Source organism: Periplaneta americana, chromosome 6 (genome assembly GCF_040183065.1).
Source record: "Periplaneta americana isolate PAMFEO1 chromosome 6, P.americana_PAMFEO1_priV1, whole genome shotgun sequence".
Classification (NCBI taxonomy): Eukaryota; Metazoa; Arthropoda; class Insecta; order Blattodea; family Blattidae; genus Periplaneta; species Periplaneta americana.
The window spans coordinates 65,718,553-65,742,783 of NC_091122.1; the positions used below are offsets into that span (position 1 = coordinate 65,718,553).

At 34.8% G+C, this 24,231-nt stretch overlaps 1 protein-coding gene across 3 annotated transcripts in view; it reads left to right on the plus strand.

The window, feature by feature from the left end:
• LOC138701400 (zinc finger FYVE domain-containing protein 1-like) overlaps positions 1–23,180 on the plus strand; it is a 58,604-nt gene extending 35,424 nt beyond the window's left edge. For 2 of the 3 annotated variants that reach the window (XM_069828256.1, XM_069828257.1), the window contains exons 12-13: positions 1,038–1,319; positions 9,073–14,129. In XM_069828256.1, the coding sequence (XP_069684357.1) occupies positions 1,038–1,261 (224 nt within the window). In that variant the 3' untranslated portion in view covers positions 1,262–1,319; positions 9,073–14,129. Of the gene's footprint in view, positions 1–1,037; positions 1,320–9,072; positions 14,130–17,637 lie in introns of those variants that run through there. The other variant, XM_069828258.1, reaches the window with a different exon arrangement.
• The last annotated feature ends 1,051 nt before the right edge of the window (positions 23,181–24,231 follow it).

The following is a 24,231-nucleotide window of genomic DNA, read 5'->3' on the forward strand; positions in this document are numbered from 1 at the left end:
TGTCCAGGTTGGTTCCTTAAAGCCTTCAATGGGAAGGATTAATGGCTCTCCCCCCTGTATCCGACAGATATCCTTTTGCAGCCAGCTTTTTAAAGTAGGATGGTTCTTCCGTCGGTATTATAAATATACATGCCACTGGATTGCATCCTCCTGAAAGGTATTTAAATTTGTCACCACTTTTCTTTTCTTTCCTGGGGTTTCAAGTCGGGAAGGTCCATCTTCTTGCTCATTCAATTTAAATTTCTCCTTTCCTATTTTAACGATGGTGTCCTTTTCTATTTTGAGAGCCTCTGCAGTACTATTTACGACCTGTTGCACAGGGATAAGAGGCCCACCATTGTCTCCTCTTTCTCGAAATAGTCCCGCACATTACAAACCATTTCTCTTACCTGACTTGTAAGAGGAGCACCTTTTCGTTACTTCTAGACTTCTTGCTATCCCTTGTAGCACTCCTTTCTCCCTCTGAGCATGTGATTCGTTTTGTCTGTTAACTACAGGAGTGATGCCTTGCGACATTGTAGAAGTGAAACACACAGACACTATAAATCGCGTTACAAATACACTCACAACTAAATTAAATTTAAAACTAAATTTAAATATATTCTATCTTCATCAACAACAAAATATCTACGAAAACAATAGCCACGACAGAACACAGTAACGAAGATTCAACACTTCCGAGCAAAGCAATTGCTCGCTGCGAAACAGGCGGCAGCATCAGTCTGTTGGCATGGTCTCTGATTGGGTAGTTTGAGCGGTTGCCATGGTGACGCTTTGAAACTGCTGACTAGTTTTGTATAGACTGTAGGCGAACTTCGTGAAAACAGTGAAGCAGTTCTGCACAATTTAACAAGGCAATGTATAGATCATGCCATAAACAATGGCGGAAAACATGTAGAACACATAGTTATGTGATAGGTATTGTGTTGTGTAAAAAGTGTTACAAGGTATTTTGGTTATTTTTTTTTACACAACAGTAAGTATTTATTTTCCTTGAAACTTGTAAGCTTAAGAAGAATTTAATGTTTCGTTTGCAGGCCTGATCAAGGATACAGCTCGCCCCTTGTACTGGGTCCCAGATCACGAGGTGACACATTGCTGCTGCTGCGAGGTGCAGTTCAGTGCCCGTATCACTCTCCACCACTGTCGTGACTGTGGCCGTGGGGTCTGCAAGGAATGCTCAATGAACAGGCGTGCTGTGCCTCTCAGAGGTTGGGACAATCCCGTTCGAATCTGTGACCAGTGTATGAAAAAAGACTGATTTTCACTCTCGTATATATAGTCCAAAGAACAACATAGGTACATGGCATCCAATTTAGGTAAGTAAGACATTCCTATTTTATAGCACATTAAACTAGTGCAGTTGTACACAGTATTTTTTACTGGATTCTGGACAGGAATTGAAAACATGTTCTGCAGAAGAAAACAAAATTGTTCATGTACCATTTTATCGAACATTTTGGTAAAACCTTCTTCACACCAAAATTATTCTGTTGTTTGTAAAAAGTTTTGTCATCACCAGGGAAAGGAAGTTCATGACCTAAAAATATGAAAAATATGTATGCATATATGCCGCAAAAATAGATAAATATGCTACAAAATATGCATTATCAGTCTGAGATTATTTTAACATAATAATAAGGTTAACTTGGACTCTCACTTTGAGAGAGGAACAGAGATTGAGGGTTTTTGAGAATAAGGTTCTTAAGAAAATATTTGGGGCTAAAAGGGATGAAGTTACAGGAGAATGGAGAAAGTTACACAACGCAGAGCTGCGCGCATTATATCCTTCACCTGACATAATTAGGAACATTAAATCCAGACGTTTGAGATGGGCAGGGCATGTAGCACGTATGGGCGAATCCAGAAATGCATATAGAGTGTTAGTTGGGAGGCCAGAGGGGAAAAGACCTTTGGGAAGGCCGAGACGTAGATGGGAAAATAATATTAAAATGGATTTGAGGGAGGTGGGATATGATGATAGAGACTGGATTAATCTTGCTCACGATAGGGACCAATGGCGGGCTTATGTGAGGGCAGCAATGAACCTCCGGGTTCCTTAAAAGCCAGTAAGTAAGTAAGTAAATAATAAGGTTAACTTACGTTTAGTCTATGCATTTTGAAGTGCTTGCCTCATTGCTGAATGCTCCATTTATGCTGTTAGAGTTCACAACTAAGCAGTGACGTATGTTTTCTGTTATTCTTCGCCTGTTGTCTCTCAGCATAGCTTTGTAGCACGAAAAACTTCGTTCTATGTCACAAGAAGAGGGGCTTGCACAAAAGCTGCGAGCTGTTCTATAGAAAATTTTGTTGGTTTTTGGGGTGTTTTTCCTTCCAGAATATCTTGAATTTCTTCATGTTGATAATAGCCAGGGTTTTTGGAAAGAATATTTGCTTTTTCTCGTTCACTTTATCGCCTACATTTCCTGGAACTGATGTTAAACTGGATATTCTATCGAAATCTGCTAAAGACTGCAGTAAAGGAATACCAATTGCCAACTTGAGAGGCTCCCTATGAGGGTGTCATCGTTACTTTCAAAATTCATAAACATAAATTAGTCGTGTTTACAAGTTACACACTTTTAAAAATGAGGGAAAGACAAACATACATAATATGTAGTTTCCCTGCATAAATGTTAAAATATGATGCTTTTATAAATAAAGGCAAAATATGCACTTTTATGCACAATAAAAGTAATATCATTGTATTCAGAAATTTGTGATTCATGTAGATAATCTTTCAGCATATTCACACAACAATAGAGAACAAATGCAAATACATGAACTTCCTTTCCCTAGTCATCACTGCGGTGACAGCATTGGTCTACACCAGTAGTCATCAGCACTCACTGAAATTAAAGGGTAAGCAGCTTATCGCAATGTGCACCATCATGCAGAAAGGAGAGGCTGATGGCATACCCACCAGCAGCCACAGATACATGCTAGTGCAATGTCTTATCTGTGGGTAAGAAACGCTAGCCTGAAGGTGCACTGTACTGATGACCGCTGATCTATACTATCAGCATATCACACAGGCAGGTCACATTCGAATCCTGCTTTGGCCTAATATTTCTCAACAGTAATCTCACTAGAGGTTTTGATTTATCTGGAGAAAATCAAAACTCGAGTGAGATTTATTTGACTATTACAAGATTAGAAGAAAGTATATATAGATTAGAAGAAATAAAGTACTCTAATGCAATAAAATATTAATTGACTTACTGAAATTCTATTTCACTAATGTTAGCTTCACCAAAACGTTTGAATAGAGTCGTCATTTTCAGTTGACTGTCTATGCTGTAAACAAATGACGATCGCAAAGCATGTTTTATAGTACCGTAAAGAATTTGCAGTTTGAAATGTTGGCAATATTGAGATAAGTCATATTTACAACCAAAAAGATAAAAACAAACAAATGCTAGGGAAGCGATAAAACTAAATGCTAAGAAAGCAATAAAATTGTGCGATAAGCAGCCATGATTGGTTGAAAGACGTCCTTTCGTACCATTTTATTGGTCAAAAGTAGTATGACGTAGTAAAAGTGTCGTTGGAAAATTCATAGTGACGCTTGTTGCAGGCAAGGCCACAGTTTGGTTTTTCTTGGTAATCTTCAACTTTCATAATACATATAGGCATTGACATTTCTTCAGCATTTCTCCATTCCATCATCATTTCATCAGCATTTTTCTCATCATTAGTTGCAGTGATGTGTAGAGGAGGCCAGTCCATGAAACATGTGGGGCTGCCTGCATATGGACTTGGATACACAACAGGCCTTAGTGCAGCGGTCGTCAGCACAGAGCATGCTCGGGCTAGCGTCTCTTACCCGCGGATAGAGACTGCACTATGGTGCACCGTAGCTGCTGGCGGGTATGCTCTATCCCTCTCTGCCTGTTGCACTACGGTGCATTTGATGTTGCTCCGAGTACCCTTTACCCATTTCAGCGAGTGCTGACGACCACTGCCTTAGTGCATTCAGCTAGCGTGAATGGGAAATGCACCTAACTTGGGGGTTAACATAATATGCCAGCATAGGCATGCATCAACACAAGAGTAATAGCTCATCCCACATCAGAAAAAAATATATATGAAATTTGGAATGTGCCAGTGTTCTGTACAGCTGTGTGAGGTCTTTCAGTTAGTGAAATATTTCAAGAAGTCTAGAAGAGTTTTGATTAATTGCTTGTATTTTTACTGAGGAATCACTCAGAATAACTACTATACATCATGGATGGACGATGTACCTGCAATACCAAATCGATCATCTAGTTCAAAAGTGCGACAACTCAAAAAAACAAGTTTTGAGATATCTTCAGTTGAAAGTTTCAAATAAATCACCTAGAAAGGAACAGATTTCTGGTTCATAACCACAATTAGAAATGAGTCACTATTCAGGACGAGTATATCACAATCTTCCAGTTCATTATTAATAGATTTCGAAATGTACTAATAATGAATTAGTAAAGTCCATAGTTATAATTACTTCTAAAGCAGTTTATTTCGTATTTTTTTCTTTTTGGTTGTAAATATGACTTATCTCAATATTGAATCGGAAAGAGCTCCGAAAGGGGCTTTCAGTAGTATAAATAACTAAAAAATGGCAATTTTTGAGTTGTCGCACTTTTGAACTGGAAGATCGAAATGCTATTGTATTCTGTGTACAGTACATGTAGGCCTACTATAAATTAACTCGCAGAACACGTGACTTTCGAAAACTGTCTTGTGATTGTCGAGTCCAGGGTCCAGCACCGAAAGTTACCCAGCATTTCTTGATAATGGGTTGAGGAAAAACTCCGGAAAAACCTCAACCAACTAACTTGTTCCAACCAGGATTTGAACCCGAGCCCACTCATTTCACAGTTAGGCATGCCAACTGTTACTCCACAGCAATGGATTCACACTTGGTCCACCAGTGCTGTAATGCTGCTATACCCTCCTTATGCACAGATTCCTCGAGGTCTGCAAAATAGCCTTCTGCTGCTGCGATAACTACATTTGATGAACATTTCTTCCCAGCCAAGTGAGTTTTGAGCTTTGGGAAAAGAAAGAAGTCTGAGGATGCGAGATCCATCGACAGAAAAGTTATAAAGCACAGTATTTCACCAGAAACACAAAGCAATGAAAAGCAAGTTTAATCCAGATTATATATTTCAATTTACAAAAGAACAAGACATAGAAGAAAAGTTATAAAAGACAGTATTTCACCAGAAACACAGCAACAAAAAGCAAGTTTAATCTGGATTATATATTTCAGTTTACAAAAGAACAAATCATAGAAGAAAGGTTATAAAAGACAGACAGAAAAAGACTAATCATACTGACTTTAACGGTCACTGACTACATGATAACTTCTTTCTTTAGACATGCATTGTGATAGCGCTGTATTTTCACAATTGTCTCATAATAATCTCTTATTATCTAACATTATTTGAAATATATTAACATTCTATGTAACATCCTATCTATTAATTCTGCATGTCATTGTTTAATTAATAGTTCATAATATTTTACTGTTTAATTCATAAGTAACTCTTGTATACACGTAACTTTTATCGAAATCAAATTGTGTTCTTTGTAACTTGTAAGTTCATTCATATGTATGTATACTTGTTGCTGGTATAGTGGAATAGGAGGACTTACAGCTTTAACTCTGCTAGCTAAAGTAAATTATTATTGTATGACTTGAGGCTTTCCCGGCGTTTGATGTAGAATAACTCTTCTCGGGTTCTCAGCCAGGTGAGTTGGAGATTAGCTTCCAAGCTTTCGACGGCTAGCTCATGTCCCTGAAGAAGATGGCAGAGCTAGCCGTCGAAAGCTTGGAAGCTAATCTCCAACTCACCTGGCTGAGAACCCGAGAAGAGTTATTCTAAATTATTATTATTATTATTATTATTATTATTATTATTATTATTATTATTATTATTATTATTATTATTCCACCAGAAAAACAAAGCAATGAAAAGCACGTTTAATCCGGATTATATATTTCATTTTACAAAAGAACAAAACATAGAAGAAAAGTTATAAAACATAATATTTCACCAGAAACACAAAGAAACAAAAAGCATCTTTAATCTGGATTATATATTTCAATTTACAAAAGAACAAGACATAGAAGAAAAGTTATAAAACATAGTATTTCACCAGAAACACAAAGCAACAAAAAGCACATCTAATCCGGATTATATATTTCAATTTACAAAAGAACGAAACATAGAAGAAAAGTTATAGAATATAGTAATTTCACCAGAAACACAACGACCAACTGAAAATATTTTATGAATTTTTGCCAGACATTTGGCACCACTTGTTTGCAACCAGTTTCACAAATTTTGGAGTGAGAGATTCCGAAGACACAACCTTCATTATAGAAGAAAGATTGCATTTCTTAGTCTTGATCTGTGAGCTGTTTTGTTAGCTTTCATACGTTAAAACAGCTGTTCACATGACTATGTTCTTCCAAAGTAATGCATAATTTCTGCTGCAAACTTTCTCATCTGTGAGTACTTTTGTTCTATATATGAGTACAGGGTTGTTACCGATCTCTGATAACGAATTTGAATGGCATCATGTGCATCAGGAGTCACACAACAGCTGAACTGTGGCGCGAGGTGACAGACCAGTAGTGAATGATCTCATAGTCAGAGTGCACAGAGACTCACAGCAGAAATTCCAAGAAAATCGAGCCTTTTTGGGAGGGGTACATTACGACCCTTTCCAATGCCAAGTACAGTTAAGTGAAAATAAAAGAAGCCTGCAATGTGTACTTAATAAGATTGGTAAAGCTCGAATGGAATTAATTTGTATCATCTTGTGGGGTGCTGCGACTTGTGACGGGGAGCGGGGGTGGTGGATTTGCTTGCTTTTTCCACTCTGGAATTAATCCCATCCGAGCTTTGCCAGTCTTATTAGATACACACAAGATGCCTTTCTTGGAAATAACGAAACCAGGTTTTTTTTGCAGGGTCCTATGATTTTCACATAACTGTGCTTGGCATCGGAAAGGTTTGTTATGCACCTTTCCCAAAAAGGCTCGATTTTGTTGGACATTGCTACTGTGATGCACCGTGCACTCTGATTATGAAATCACTCGCTACTGGTCTGTCACCTCTCGCCACAGTTCAGCTGTCGGTGTGATTCCTGACGCACATGGCGTCATTCAAATTCGTTATCAGAGATCAGAAACAACTCTGTAGATTTCTGCAATTCCAAGTTCTCGGTGTTTTTCTTTTAAAATTGAATAATTTTGCAGATCAATTAGTTCCATTTGTAAGGAAATAGGAGCACTGTTGACATTATGAGAAAATGGACCAATGAAAAGAATAAAGCCATCATCATTCGCCTTGAGATCTTCAAAGCTCCTTGTTATTTGCATTACTATTAGTATAAATCACAGTGTTTATTTATTGTTGTGTATTATCTGTTTGCTTAGTTTATGTGTATTTCAGTTCCATAATATATTATTAATTATGGAGATGGTTCCTAATGTTATTTAATAGCCTTAGTGTTTCATTTTACGTGATTTTACATTCTCAAATATACAGGGTGAATCAAAAGTCTGGAACCATATAAATATCTTCCATATGCTTGATTTTCGATTACTATAGGTGTTACCAATATTTGTAAGACCAAATGCTCTAACAGTGACACATTCGATTCTAGCCCTCAGCTGTCTCAAAAGCCGCCATTTTGAATGCAACTTTGAAATTTTAAACGGAAAGGAGGTCATGTAGATACTCATAATCATGTGAAAGTTTCTGAGAAAAACAATGGTTCAATCTGTTTTGAGATATCTCTAATCGTTTTCAAGTTATTTAAAGATAACTGTCATAATGACACAAACATTAGTTACTGCATCTACAGATATTTTGTACTAAGGCGGCTTTGGAAAATGTGTTTTTATGCAATTCTGGTAATTAACTCTTCCTGCTGTACTGTTTGGTCAACCTGTGACAGTTTCAATGCATTGTTATGATTATTTGAAGCTTTTCTATAACAAATTTCTTGATTTTCGTGATGACATTATCGAAAGAGGAAAGAATTGATATCATTCTTTATTCTGGTAGGTTAATTCACAGAAATGTTGCAGCAGGCTGGACGAACAGTTCCCTGGACATTGGATTGATCGACATGGATCAGTAGAATGGCTGGCCAGTTCTCCAGATTTAACACCACTTGATTTTTTCTTTTGGGGTTACATAAAGAGCTTGGTAGGATGAAGAGAAAATTGAGAATGTGGAACATTTAAAGAACCATATCATTGAAGCCTGTGCTAAAGTCACCCCTGAAATGCTACAAAATGTTCTATTCACATTCTCAATTTTCTCTTCATATATCAAGCTCTTTATGTAACCCCCCCCCCCCCAAAATCAAGGGGTGTTAAATCTCGAGACCTGGCCGGCCATTCTACTAGTCCACGCCGACCAATCCAATGTCCAGAGAACTATTCGTTCAGTGTGCTGCAACATTTCTGTGGCTTAACCTACCAGAATGAAGAAATCAATTCTTTCCTCTTTCGATAATGTGATCACGAAAATCAAGAAATTTGTTACAGGAAAGCTTCAAATAATGACAACAATGCATTGAAACTGTCACAGATTAACCAAACAGTAAAGCAGGAAAAGTTAATTACCAGAATTGTATAAAAATACCTTTTCCAAAGCCTCCTTAGTACTGTCCATTTGTTACTAAATATCTGTAGGTGCAGTAACTAATGTCTGTGTCATTATGACAGTTATCTTTAAATAACTTGAAAACGATTAGAGATATCTCAAAACAGATTCAACCATTGTTTTTCTCAGAAACTTTCACACGATTTTGAGTATCTACATGACCTCCTTTCCGTTTAAAATTTCAAAGTTGCATTCAAAATGGCGGCTTTTGAGATAGCTGAGGGCTAGAATCGAATGTGTCACTGGTAGAGCATTTGGTCTTACAAATATTGGTAACACCTATAGTAATCGAAAATCAAGCATATGGAAGATATTTATATGGTTCCAGACTTCTGATTCACCTTGTAGATTATTTTAATACAACATGTAATGTAATATGTAATTGAAATATTCTTTTCAGCCAATATTATACCGGTGCAGATTTGATCTACAAACATACGAAGTTTATAAAGTGTGTTGTATTAATAATGGTAGAAGAAGTAACATCGGTATGCAGATTGGAACAGCAGGTAGAGACAAATCTAATTGCATAACACGATACGCCATACATTTAAAGGGTAAAAATAACAACAAATTTTAACGAGTATATTGTGAAACTATACTTAGGCTGGGAAAATAGATTATAGGACAAAATATATTTTAAAGTGTCCACAAATCATCCACAATAAGAATGTAGAAAGCTGATTGTATTTAAACTGTGATATTATTTTTTTTATCTTGCGGCTTTGTTATAAGTATGAATACTATATCAATGTGCTACTAAAATGGTATTATATTAGTAGTTTAAAGCCGTAAGTACTGATATGCCTTAGCACATTTTTAATAATATAAAAAAATATTTGTTGAACAACCATCTTGCTTGAATTGCTGTATTGCTTATGGAACATGTGATTGATATCATTTCACACCTTCAAATCATAAAATTACCAATTAACATTACCTCTTTGGGCTGATATGTTACAACAAACGTAATCGATTTTCCTGAATGTCTGAATAATTGAACATTACAATAAAAATCTTGTAAAATTATTAAGATGATGAAGGTGGGAGGGGGAAATGTAACAAGAAGTGTTTTGTAAGAAATGGAAAAGTTACAAACTTTGTAGTTCAAAATGTTTTGAAGATATGTGGTTTAGTATAGGCTATAATAAAAAAAAAATAAACAAGAAAGTACTGCACAACTTAGCTTTCTAATGTTATTGGATTCAAAAGCTGATTATTTCAAAACTCGATAAAAACTTTAATTCTCCCAAATTCTTTACGTCCATTACAATAAAATTGTCATAATTTCCTACAGTTAAAAATACAGTGTATTCAGCCAGTCTATAATGGTCCATGCATTGGCTGCCTCAGTCCTTGCCATTGCACACCATTGTGATCTTTTGGCATTTCACTGGACTAAAACTTATAAAGAGGATGTCCCAAAAATAAGTGCCAAACTTCAGGAATGTGTTTTCCTCGTATGTGAACAGTGAAAATAATTTATATATACATAGGTCCAGAAATGCTTGGTTTTCGAGTTACAGGCTTTCACAACATGTGCTAATCAGAATGTCTGTAATCTCCCACAGGTGGTTTCCTGCAATACTCAATACTGTTTAACACAATCTGTAGTTGGTTAGACGTGCTTACTGAATTGACGTTGTTGAGACCATGTACACAAATCAGGAGCAAACATGCGCACGTCATGTGCAATGCTATAGGAAAACATTTGTGAGTATCCGTCATCACTGATGTGAATATGGAAATTTTGCATCTCTTGCTATCGAAAGAGGAAGACCAAGATCTACGACTCCTGTGCAGGAGGAAGAGCTTTTGGATATTGTGAATGTCACTCCTAAAATCACCATATGAAGTTTAGCAATACAAGTGGATATACTTCGTTTAACTGCCTGGAGAGTTGTGAGAACAATAGTATCTGCAGTGTGTACAGGTGTTGTCACCAGCAAATTATGCTGTGTGAGTAGTGTTCTGTCAGTGGTTCATGTAGCAGTGTGCTACAAACTCCTAACTTACCTGTCTTAGCCATCTTCACAGATTAAGCACAGTTCATACAAGACAAAATCGTGAATGTTCAGTCAACATGTACAACTAACCACACATCTACCTGATTGCGTTAAACAGTATCTTGTGTTGCAGGAAACCGCCTGCAGGAAATAAAGACATTTTGAGTAGCACTTGTTCTGAAAACCTAAAACTCGGATTCGAAGCATTTCCGGACCTTTGTACACAAACTGTTTTCATTGTTTACATTTATGCTGCTTGTTTTTGGAATACACTGCAATCACCCTTTTCACGTAGTGTTTTCTCTAACACATATTTCATATTTTCTCGAGAAATTTTCATTCACATGTAACAGTTTCTCTGCGCTAACAGACCTAATTTTTATTTGTCTATTTTATTTTCTCTAGCATATTAGAATTCATTGTATATGCTTTGTTTATTAGACTTCTCTTGGCACTAGCAATATTTATAAGCCTGGGAGAATAAGGACAAGTTAAAGAGTCTGCCATTCTTTTTTAAGCATACAGATTTTTGATTCTCATTATTTTAACTAATAACTATGAAGAAGGTTTCTTCTAAAGAATACTGGTAGTTACCGGTACTCTAAATTTTTAACCACAGTATGAAGTTTTTGTGGCAGTCTTTTTGGTATATTTTTTTCCTTATTCGGTCACATTTGAAATGTAGGGATAGGCAATTAGTTAATAAGGTCTTTTATTTTTAAATTAAAATGCTACTTGACTAACTTGTTCTAAAAATATTAAGTGCCATATTTACACGCGTTTATCTCGCACCCTATTTTCTGAGTGTTAAATTACAGGGGAAAAAATCCTCCATATATCTCGCATTAATTTCTTGACAGGCGGACATACCATAAGTACGATCATAATTTTAAGTTTCAAATTCCCGCGTGACTTTTTTTTTTTAAAACGGACATCACAAATGTACTCTGTGGGAGTCAAGATGATGTAGTATGGACTGACGATGGCAACAAACGTGATGCACGCAAGGGTGAGAGTAGCTCGGAGGTTGGCAGCAGTGACAACAGTGATGATAGATAAGGTGAGGATGCCAGTCGCTATATTAGATCTGTTAGCTGTATGCGAATATAAGAATAAATAAGTATAATATGTCTTAAATGCTTTGTTTTCCAACAAAATCTTTCCAACACAAAAATCCCTGAATTTAACATGCACCCAAATTTTCCCCCCATATTTTCTGCAAAAAAGTGCGATTTATATGTGAGTAAATACGGTATATTACTTTTAATGTTTTAGTAAGAGTAGTTATTTTTGCTGTACTACTGCTGTTGATATCTTTTAAATATTTACTTCTGGGCATTAGTTGCTGCCTTCAGATGATTATTTTCTTTCTAGACAAATTGGTAGAATAATAATTCTATTCAAGTCATCTTATAGTCTGACAAAAAGTTCATTCTCAACTTGAACTTCATCTGTCAACTGTCTACAGATTTTACATTATTGAAAACACACAATCAATCGCATTAGTAAGAGACTTACAATTTAAAGAAATTTCAATTAAGTTGTCAAGTTAAAATTTCTCGCCTGTTGCATGTTCCATTTGACCACTTGTCATGGAATTTTCGAGATGAGAACTAAGCAGTAATGTATACTGTTACATCTTTTTCCTTCTTGTTTCATTGTTCATACTTGCTGCAATGTTTCCTATCAAATAACAGTTTAAAAATAGTGTGAGATTAGAATATTAGATGTTATACACAAAGTTATCTTAGTTGACCACAGTTTTATTACATGTGACGGGTAAGCAAGTGGTAAATAAATACAGGTAACATCAATAAGATACATTCAGGTTAGAATCAATAGTTCATCTGCTGCTAAGCTAAGCCTGCCACTGAGTCACATGTCGAGATATTCTTGTTGCATAACTGTACCTGCTATCCCTTCTCTGCGTCTCTGCCCATACAGTGGATGTAAACACAACATGAGCACTATTATGATCATAGGCAGTCAAATTATGGACAACTTACTGGAGCTTATTAATTAGAATCATTTTCAGTAAAGAGTTGGTGTGTTAACTATGAATCAATATACGAAATATCAAATGAAATTTGCAAAAATACTTTTTCATTAAATCGCAATTATATGCTGAGGATGCAGAATGTTGAAAGCTTCTTTCTATGAAATTGCACATTTTGTATATTTTTAGCTGGAAAAAGTGCTAACCTTGTTTTATTTGTTTAATTATTCGCTCTCTGTAAAGTGATTTGTGCAGCAAAATAAAAAAAATCATGTCCTATTTCAGTGCATCTAGACACACACGTGTTAAACTAACATGTTACCTTGAAAGATATGTGGACCAATCAGCAGGCCATTGAGTACATTCATGTCTGGTCTGACTATGTTTTTAGGGTTGCTGGAGCGTTGACAAGCTTAATATCTGCTTCACACAACGTGAAATAATTGCGTAACTATTTGAAATTGGGTACATGTTTTTTCTTACTAAAACTAAAGGAATAACTTCTTTAAATATCAATATGAGTATAACTTCACGAATCACTTTGTATTTTCACCCTTCTTTGATGCAGTCAGTACATGAAATTAAAGGCTTTTGAATCCAAAAACATACAACTATGTATAAATGTTACAAGTTTTAATGATTGCGCACTGTGCATGATGACTACAGAACTGTTTGTGACATTAAATAACATTGTTTATGTTGTAAAATTAGGAATATTTGTGGGAGCACAATTAAATAGTCACTATGAACTCTGAATTATGCAAATATATAATGTTTTAGTAGTACATTTTGTTATGTTTATAGAAGAAAATGTGTTATGCTACTTGCATAAAAAGTGTCAACGTTGTATCATATAATATAGAATGTACCATTTTTATTGGTAAATTATATTGTAATTTTAATACATCCAAGTAAATTGTTGAACGAATCTGTACAAATCATCTTGTAATATATAGTATAGACTCTTGACTGGGTTGGGAAACTTCATTCACATAATGAAAGTCTCCTTTTAGCATACAGGATGTATCTAAAGTTATCAGCATATTATTTAATTAATACAAAATACAGAAAATACTTCTCAATTTTTCCACACAATCGTCATTCTGATTGATGACCCAGTATTGACGTAAATGATTTGAAATATCTTTGTTGGTCTTAAAGTAATCGCGTCACATCTGATTCTCTGATTCGTCATGGAACAAATGGTACATCTGAGGTTTCAAGTTTTGGTATTACAGTAGAGCATCGATTATCCGAAACAATTGGGATCAGGGGGTGTTCGGATAATCGATCATTTACGAAAACAAATTTTACCGGTGTCATAGGAGCAGTATGACACAAAGAAACACTGATATTAAACACAAAACTGTACATACAGTATATATTTGGTATCACGCATCTTACAAATAACACAGGAAACTGACTAGCCTAGTTTGACAAGTTCAAAATTGTCATTAAAATTTGCCGACTGGAACGCTTTCAGTTACCCGATGTTTCTGTTGATCAGTATTTGGATAATCGATGCTCTACTGTATAATGTGTTCGATGAAATTCCCATCCATTCTTCTCAAACTGTCTCTGCTCACAATCAGAGATATGCAGTGTAATGAATTTGTATAACTGAAGGTGTTCAAAAGCCATTGGAAGTCATTAAAGAACTTGCTCAACAGGCTACCTGTTGTTGCCTGCAGGATATCAGAATGGAGTTTTACGTAATAGCATTTTCGAACTTTCAGAATGCTCAAATTGAAATGGTGACTTCTTGGAGAGGAGAAAGATGCATTCTCCTTCTCATGTGAGTGCATTCCGGTGGATCTTTTCTCTTTAGTTGTAGTATTAATATGCTTTACTTTCGGTACAACTCTTATAATATTCTGTGTGACATGCAACAGTGATATTTGTTGTATGGTGATAATTTCCAATATGAATGAATACAATATACACATATATTCATATGTGAGGTCTCGCCATCCTCGAATAATCAATACTACCGGTACTATTTTTTGTTAGTAGTCAACATGTAGATACCTATTAATTTGAGAAAAATTCGTCCTGGCACTGGGAATCGAACCCGGGACCTCTCAGCACGGCCGTGGATCGTGTTCTGGCATAGCTCAGTTGGAAAGAGCGCTCAGGGTGCAGAGCTGAGAGATCCCGGGTTCGATTTCCGATCTCGGAACGAATTTTTCTCAAATTAATAGGTATCTGAATGAATACAATATTATCATTTGTTGTAGAATTGTTCTTACATATGCTGTGTAATGCTACAAGTGAGGTAGTGGTGTAGTGTTGTAGATATAAACAGAAAAGAAAATAATTTGAAGCAATTTTTTTTTCTTCTTTTCTTTTTCCTCGCAATTTACACGTCTTTTGTCTCTAAAATGTAACAAAAAATTAAACACACTGTAAGTTTATTGCAATTGTATATAAATTACAGTTAAAACTATTTCACACATATTTATTGCCAGCAAGGCAATCCTGTTTAGATCACTTATATACATGTATTCACATGATCTCGCAAGCCAATCTGCTTTACTCAGTTACTAAAGACTGAAATGCGTCTGATATAATATCCATTGATGAATTTAAGAAATTGCCAAGAGGAAGGTGTCCTCAGTGATTTAAGGTGTATTTGAACTATTTTATTTTAAGCTGTTTGTGAGAAGTTTAACTTGAAAACCCAGCATAAAAAAAATTAACAAATCTATTGTTTTCAGTGTCTATACATCAATCGAAACAACATTACTTCCATGTATAAAGATCTTTCTTCTGCAAAAAATTGTATATTAACATAAATTAATGTACGCTATTACTTTACTTAATTTTCTAACTTTAACTAGTAATAAAATTAGAAGAGGATGTTGTACCCATCAAGCACGTAAATATGGTTATAATAATGTTTAATTCCTAAATGTAAGTGCGAAGCATTACCATATAAAAATTGCTTATGGTTTATTAACTTCAGGCAGTCCTTCTCCTCTCAAGGAGAAAATAGTCGGTATGAAATATTCACTGGTTTTATGTGTGTGGAAACATTGTACCTTCTATCTCTGTTTCCTCTGTGAAGAATATAAAAGTTTTTTACATTGACTTTGTGCAAAATAATCAACTTTATTATACAAATCACAATTACTACTTTAAATTTATATGAATTGATAAACCAATTAAATAAACCAATGTGGCTACCATATATCAGATTAAAACTGATTGGCTCACGAGATTACATAACAGTGTGTGCAAAAACTGGGCCAAATTTATACTTGACAGTCACTTGTAATACCAGAAAATCTCGTGACAAATTGTATGCCTGTCCACAACATTTTCTAGAAAAGATAATATACAGGGTGTATCAAAAGGTCAGGTCAATCCTTAAGGAGGTGATTCAGGACCTTATTTACAACAAAAAATCCTAATACACTTCAGTATTCATCCCCATTTCCAAGTTACACCAATATCACATACCGTATCTCTGTGGCTTGGTTCTAAAAGGGCCAATGTCAAAAATGTTAGTTTTGAGATAAATGGGTTTGAAATTTGCTTATATTGTACAGTGAACCTATGACATTGGCTTGTGAATGCTCTGTACCTTCCACATTAACTGCAGCAGACATTGGCCCTTTTAGTATATGGAAGAACAGACCGAGATAAGCTCGAAAGTGTATATAACTCAAAAGTACAAAAAATTGACATTGGGCCTTTTAGAACCAAGCCACAGATCTATCCCCATTTGATTCCACACCTAATGGACCTGTCTACTTGAGAGAAGATAGGCTAATTGTCAGTTGTTTAGAGCAGATGCTCGAAATGTCCCCCTTTTGCAAGAACACACACTTCAGCACGCTGTCTGACCTTCGCTGCACATTATCCAATCCATACTGGTGTATCTCCATTGCAGCATGAATCTTTGCAACAAGCTCTTCCCTGCTTGCTATCTCCGTTTTGTACACTTTCTCCTTCATGCAGCTCCAGAGAAAGAAGTCCAATAGTGTTAGGTCTGGGAACCGGGTGGCCAGGCAATGGGACCACCCCTTCCAATCCATCTACCTCGAAAATGGTGATCTAACCATTGGCATATTGGAAGTCTGAAATGTGCTGGAGCACTGTCTAGTTGATACCATAGTTTCCTGGCCAGCCCGGTCCCCAGACCTAACACCATTGGATATCTTTCTCTGGGGCTGCATGAAGGAGAAAGTGTACCAAACGGAGATAGCAAGCAGGGAAGAGCTCATTGCAAAGATTAACATGGCTGCAATGGAGATACGCCAGCACGGTTTGGATAATGTGCAGCGAGAGGTCAGATGGTGTGCTGAAGTGTGTGTTCGTGCAAGAGGGGGACATTTCGAGCATCTGCTCTAGACAGCTGACAATTATCGCCCCATGCAGAAATGGCTTCAATCCATTAGACCTAGTTTTGGGAAAACTAAAGAAAACATTCTGTACACTATATTCCTTTCTGGATAGAACTCTGAGGCTGACACTTCAGTTTTTATCTTTCCAAGCATTGGACTGAATACCTTTCTGCACAGGCCGATGGAGCCACTCATAAAGATACGATTTCCATCGATATCTCTTTTTAAATATCTGACTGAAGCCCTTTCTCCAGGAGGCGATTCAATTAGTCTACCTTCTCTCAAGCAGACAGGTCCATTAGGTGTGAAATCAAATGGGGATAGATACGGTACATGATATTCGTGAAACTCGGAAACGGGGATGAATATTGAAAAAGTGTATTAGGATTTTTTGTTGCAAATAAGGTCCTGAATCACCTCCTTAATTATTGATCTGACCTTTTGATACACTCTGTATACAGTACATGTCACAATGTTTTTCATTGATTATACCATTTCGTTCAGCAAATACTTGGTCATCACTTACTTTTCAATGTTTGTAATGTTTAACTTGCGTCAAGAAACGAAAGTTACTTTCTTAAGAATCTCTAACAATTTCTGTATCTCTCTTTCAGTTGAGTAAATGAAAAATGTCAACATGAGCAGTTCCTCATGTGAAAGACAATCACGAAGTTCTTACTATGATACACTCAGTTCGGTTAACATAGTGTTTTGAGAGAAATATAAATACAGGATATGGTACATACTTTTTGACTACCTCTCAGACTTACGATAAGCCTTACAGAGTTTTTTTTTTTTTTTTTTTTTTTTTTCTGAATGAAGCTTAAATTATTGGACAAAAGTTACCTTGAAAATAGCATAAACCTTTGTTATCAGAACACTAAAATAGCAATTCTTTATATATTATTTACTGATTACGAGTAAGTTTATTCAGTGTAGCAGTGATCTCAATTTTTGAGCTTCCAATTAGATTAAAAAGACTGTAATTTATTTCTACTGCAGGTGACTTTGCACTGTATTTTCTTCACTTTTCACTCTTTAGCTTTTAATGATTGCTTTGGAAAAGAAATTTTCGTGACCAAGAATTATAGTACCACTCACGTTCATATAGTGCTTGGGCTAGAATTGTGTGGAGATTATACACACATTCTTAATGACATTATACATGAAAGCTTTACTTTGAATTCTTTTGTCTGAGTATTTTTGACACAGTTACATGGAAAGGATTTACATTGCAGCCAGGCTGGTTATCATAACATTTTACTGGATATTTCTTCCATTTTTTTATTTAGTGCACATACTTTCTAATTTATAATAGAAAGACATTACATGTTTTGTGATTCTGATTACTGGTACAATATGTTTGTGAAGCTTGGTGAACAAAATAGATTTATGTCAGCTTGATAAGTATTTAATAAGATCTTGTTACGATGTGGGTATGGGAAAGGGTTTACCTTGGAGCATTTTTTATAATAATAATCAAAGGACATATTGGAGCATGTCGACTCCATGTCAGTTTCACAAAACACTTCCACTCTGTTCTCTATCTTTTGGTAGTTCCTCCCAGTTGGTAATTCCCATTTCCATCCATTCCTTCTGAATTTTATCTTTCCATCTACTTCAAGGTGTTTCCAGTGGCCTTCTGTTGTTAAAAGCGTTCATATATATTTGTTTTATGCTGCTGCAGTCAATAACATGTCTTGCTCCGAAATAAAAACAGGTGAATATTACTAATATATGTGCCCTAAATCTGAATTTAAAACCCAAATTGCCCCATCACGTACCATTTTTCTGGGAAAATAAATTGAATTTTTTATAAAAAAACTTCTTGTTTTTTTATTTTTCACTGCTACTGGTAAAATACTGGATATAAAAATGATGTTACATAGTTTAAAACACAACAACAATAAAAAACTTTTCATGCATATAATGAGAAAAATCTCGGAATTTTAACTTGCACTTAAAATAATTTTCTGGATGACTTCTGCTTATAACTAGACCTGGGACTGTCTTTTACAAGGAACCAACAAGCATGCTGGATGATGGTCTTCCTTTATATCGCCTTTCCATTTCAGATACTTCTTGATGAAATCTTTACCCATGCTCGTCGCTTATTGCTCAAAAGTTAAGAGGAAAGAAATCCAAATGAGAATGTAAAAAGTGTATTTTGAGAGATATATTACACCCCATTTTATCATTATGCAATTGACATGGTTTCCGTAACAAGTTCTATGTAGTTGTCTGCCGCTTATGTGAGGGCGGCAATGAACCTGCGGGTTCCTTAAAAGCCATTTGTAAGTAAGTAAGTCTATAAGCCTTACATTTATAACATTGTCATATTGGTTCCTTATATTTTTCTACATCTAAAGTGTTTATAATGGAGATAAGCTTTCCTTGGTAACAATTGTGCCTAAAAATAACCTTGCATATAGAAATTGATTTATACTCAGTTTTATTTGCAATAGTATGTAGGTTATTTTTTATTTCGTCCATTGTGATGTCAGTAGGAACACATTTTATAAATTCCTCGGAATGTAAAACTGAGATTATGTTTTATACTTTTTCTGACTCTAAAATTGTTTGACATTATGGAATGAATCGAAGTGAGTTAATGTTTTTTTTAGTAGGTTATTTTACGACGCTTTATCAACATCTTCGGTTATTTAGTGCCTGAATGAGATGAAGGTGCTAATGTCGGTGAAATGAGTCCGGCATTTGCTCATATTGGGTTGAGGGAAAACCCTCAACCAGGTAACTTGTCCAGACCGGGAATCGAACCCGAGCCACGTGCTGACCATTACTCCACAGGTGTGGACGAGTTTGTTTTATTTTTGCCTTTTGTTATATATTAATTAGACCAGTGTTAGTAGATTCATAGAAGATTCTTTCTGAAGATGTGGGATGTAAAGTATTTAAATTAGTTTCATTGTATAATGACAATGAAAGGAACAGCATCTTTGTAATTATATTGCGATTTGCTGTGAACAGGATTGTTGTTGTTATCTAAATTATTAGAGGATATGTCCATTCGATTCATCTCATGTAATATAACATCGTCCATACCTACTAATTCCTCCCTTTCTGCACATGTTGGCTATGTCCCGTATTAAAGAATATTTAAATAAAAAATTGTAAATTTTAGAATGCAAACCTTTGTCTATTCACATATAGTACTTTAAAAAAAAAAGTCAAAGCATAATACTTGAATCCAAAACTATAATGACTCAAAGAGAAAAACATTTGCAAAAATCAAAATTTCATTACACACAGCGTTCACTTTGGTGCACACAAGGTAATCAGGAATTTAACTCGACCTACAAAATGTTGTAACTGTTCACTTATTAACAGCACATTGCCAGAATCACAAGTTAGAAATGAAACAACTATGCACAAATTAAAATAAATTATGCAAAAATAATAGAATTGCAATTGCCATCACAACTCAACAACATGGCCAGCTCCAAGAAATATCTGACACTAAAATAACTTCCAATGCAAACCGAGAAAAAAGTGTTCTCACTTGATTGTAGATATTAAGCTGCATCTATACTGTTCAACTTTTCATGCTTGTAAGCATTCAATCTTGGAAGGATATTGAAAGACACACATTCAGTAATAATTTGTGTCTACATGGTGGGCTCTGTTTGAACGTCATCTTACATAAATAGTAAGCTAATTGTTCTTGCCGCCATTTTCAGCTTAAATAAAAAGTCCAATATCACCAAACAAAATAATTTTCAGTTTACTCATGGCCACGTAGAACAATGAACTGCTTGCTACATGCCACTGTTGAACAAAATAACACACAAGATACCCACCAGCAGTGGGTAGCTTTCACTTGCTGCATGCGCTCTCATTTTAGTGGAAAAAGGCATGCAAAATGGAATGTGTTTCGTTCACTCTTGCATGCATAAAGTTGAAAGAAAAGTTGAACTGTGTAGATGCACTTCTAGAGCTACTATTAGAGTGTTCTATTTTCTGTAACTGTTATTCGAAGGTACAACCCTTTCCCCATCATTATAACAAACATTATACCAGCTTTGAATTTTGCATTTGAACAGTTATTTTCAGAAGTTACAAATATAAAATCACAGTATATTACTTGTACATATAGTGTCATGCTTTGAGAGCATGGGATACACTCAAAGACTAGGCTGCTTATAGTGGAGGAGAAAAAGGAATGACCACTAGTCTAAATACCGGTATATATTTTTACAATTGTAGCATTTATGCAGTACATATAGCAAGTAAGTTTATAAAAATTGGAAGCTCAAAGAAAGATCTTCAACGTTTTACTATGTTGATTTACCACAGCATTGTTGTTACTTGCTTTGACAGTTTTCTATTGTTCGTACTATATTTACTCACATTTTATCTGTTATTGCGTTCTTGACTTTTTAAAGGTGAACAACAAAATATTAGCACATAAATTGTAAGAATGTACAATAAGTAAGAATAATTATCATCTTCAGTTTCAGGAAGTCATTGATTACCAAAGAATATCCTTCTATATGTTGTATGTGTTCCACTACGTCATAATCTTGTTTCTACAGTGAGTTGTGATGGTTTGAAAACTGTTCCACATGATCAGCAATGAACAATTTGAAACTAATTTCAAACCCTCCCTGTAAGAACATTCATGGACTATAAAATAATTTACTAATCTAGTATATTGAAGATCTAATTAAATTTCACAATAAATTCTAATAACTGATACAGATAAGCATGACAACATAAAAGGTTAATGCAAAAAGTATTTGTGTTTCACTCTAGTGGATAAAGGTGCAGCATAACTTATCTTAATGTGCATGCATCACTGATTTGAGATTGGTTTGCGTAAATCTTTCTGATACTCAGGAAATGGTTTGGTGATGATTTGATATGCTGTAAGAATGCATGACTTTTATTCAGCAAGTAGTCAAAGTTTGAAGTTATCACTGTAAGAACAATAATACCCATGTGCACATGCTCGTAATCATTCAAGCTAGTTTGAAACTGTTGTAGAAACAAACCCAATATGTACCGTAACAAGAATGCAGTTTACTCTATAAATTGTCTTATAATTTCTGTCAGAATTATGTTGAAATATTCATTTATGAACTAAGTCATTTTTTACTTAGATCTGAGTCCATTTTTGACTTGGATGTGAGTCATTTTCTTAAAGTTTAATTAATGATTTTCTTGTTTTTTACAAAATAATGCCAGCACCATGTGCCACGAAACAAGAACTTTGCTGTTCTGCTGGTAACAAGGAGTGCGTGATATCTCTGATCAGAATATGAGACAGAAAAATATGCAGGCATCTCTTGACGTGTAAGAGAACCTAATTCACGCACTTTCATTTCATACGTTCGTTTGTACTTTAGGCCTACATAGTAATTTTCAGAATCAACTTTAACGCTCAAATCCATGTACTTTAATCAACAAATTACCATTTAACGTGGTTGAAAAAAAAATCTTTGCAGGACATAATAGAAAACATTATTGGAATCACTAAATTTGCTTTGATTAAATCATCGCAACACCTGTCTTATGCCTTTTCATTCTAGAATCATGTGAGAAAACATTTTTTCTGTAAATGCATTTAAAGCTAGTATATGCAAACAAAATCTCATTACTAAGATTGAAGTCACTATGTCATTAACATACCTTTAAGAATTCATCTTCTCATGAGACACTGGCCCAGTTTTTCTACATGTATATATCTTGCAATAATTGTGATATTTGGAAGAAATTTTCTTTGCTGTATGTTTTGGTAGACATGTTCTCTTGAATGTTCGCTAATAATTACTGAAAAATACAGCTAAATAACTAATGTCAGTTCAGATTAATGAACCATGTCTTCTGCATGATTTAGATTTTATGTTATGTCCATCTCCAGAAAATAAATACTTTTGTATTGTTACATTAATAAAATTTAAAAATTACACTTTTTAGGCAAATTTAAATCTTTAGCTCCAGGGAAGTGGTTGTCGTAGCTTAAGGAGTTAGGTACAGCTTACAGCAGTAAAATTTGGAAATATTCAACATTTTTTTCCTCCATTACTGTATCTTGTACAATAATGAAAATTAGTATGTGTAAAACACTGTCCTCCTGCTATATGAAAAAAAATATGTATATTTTTACGATTTAGAAAAATTACTTCTCCCCCCCCCCCCCCCCCCCAAAAAAAAAAAATTCACTTCACTGTGCAGTGATGAAGAGTTTCCCACATAACTCAAAAACTATCCAACATTCTGTGATGAAATTTCTTGTGTGTATTAATGCATATCATATCTACAATATGATACAAGATCACTTCTCTATCTTTGATAGATTGTCTGATAAAAAAATAAATTCATTTTACAAAATGGTCAAATATCAGTATTTTCTTCTAACACAAAGTAAAAAAAAATATTATTAAGGAATGTAGTTGAAAGAGCATGATATTGTAAACATGAGTTTCAGCAATAAAATAAGAGAAAGAGAACATGAAAAAGTTAACAAGTTTTTGAGTTACGAGGGAAATGATTCATCACTGCACAGTGAACTGAACATTTGAATTTTGAAAAAAAAAATATATATATATATATATATATATATATATATATGCTGGTATATATATTTTTTTAAATCGTAAAAATATCTTTTTCATATAGCAGAAGGACAATGTTTTACACATACCAATTTTCATTATTGTACAGGATACAATAATGAGGGAAAAAAATGTTGCATATTTCTAAAAATTTTACTAATGTAAGCTGTACCTAACCCCTTAAGCACTGAAAAGAAATCCCTAATTTTAAGACTGTTGTTCGCATTTTTTTTTTATTCAGAAGCGTGATATACTGTGAGTAAATATAGTAATTTCTTGAAGAAATATATCGCGGGTGCTCGTGTAAAGGGGGTTAAGTTGATTTGGCTAAACTGGAATAAGTACAGATTTGAACTATCCACAATTACTTTTCTCTTGTATTAAAGGTGATAAGTCATTCTTCCATCTATGATGCATTTACAGTGCTCCATAGTTTGTGACAAAAGGGTTTTGTTCAGTACCAAAGGAGAGAAGTTTACATACCTTGCAATTTGACTTAACCCCCTTTACACGAGCACCTGCGATATTTGTGTTTAACATTGAAAATTATTCTTTGTACTATTAATAGAATATTGTTTCTTTGAGGTTAAGGCCTTGTAAAATACCTCGTAATTAGATTAGTAACTTCAGTTG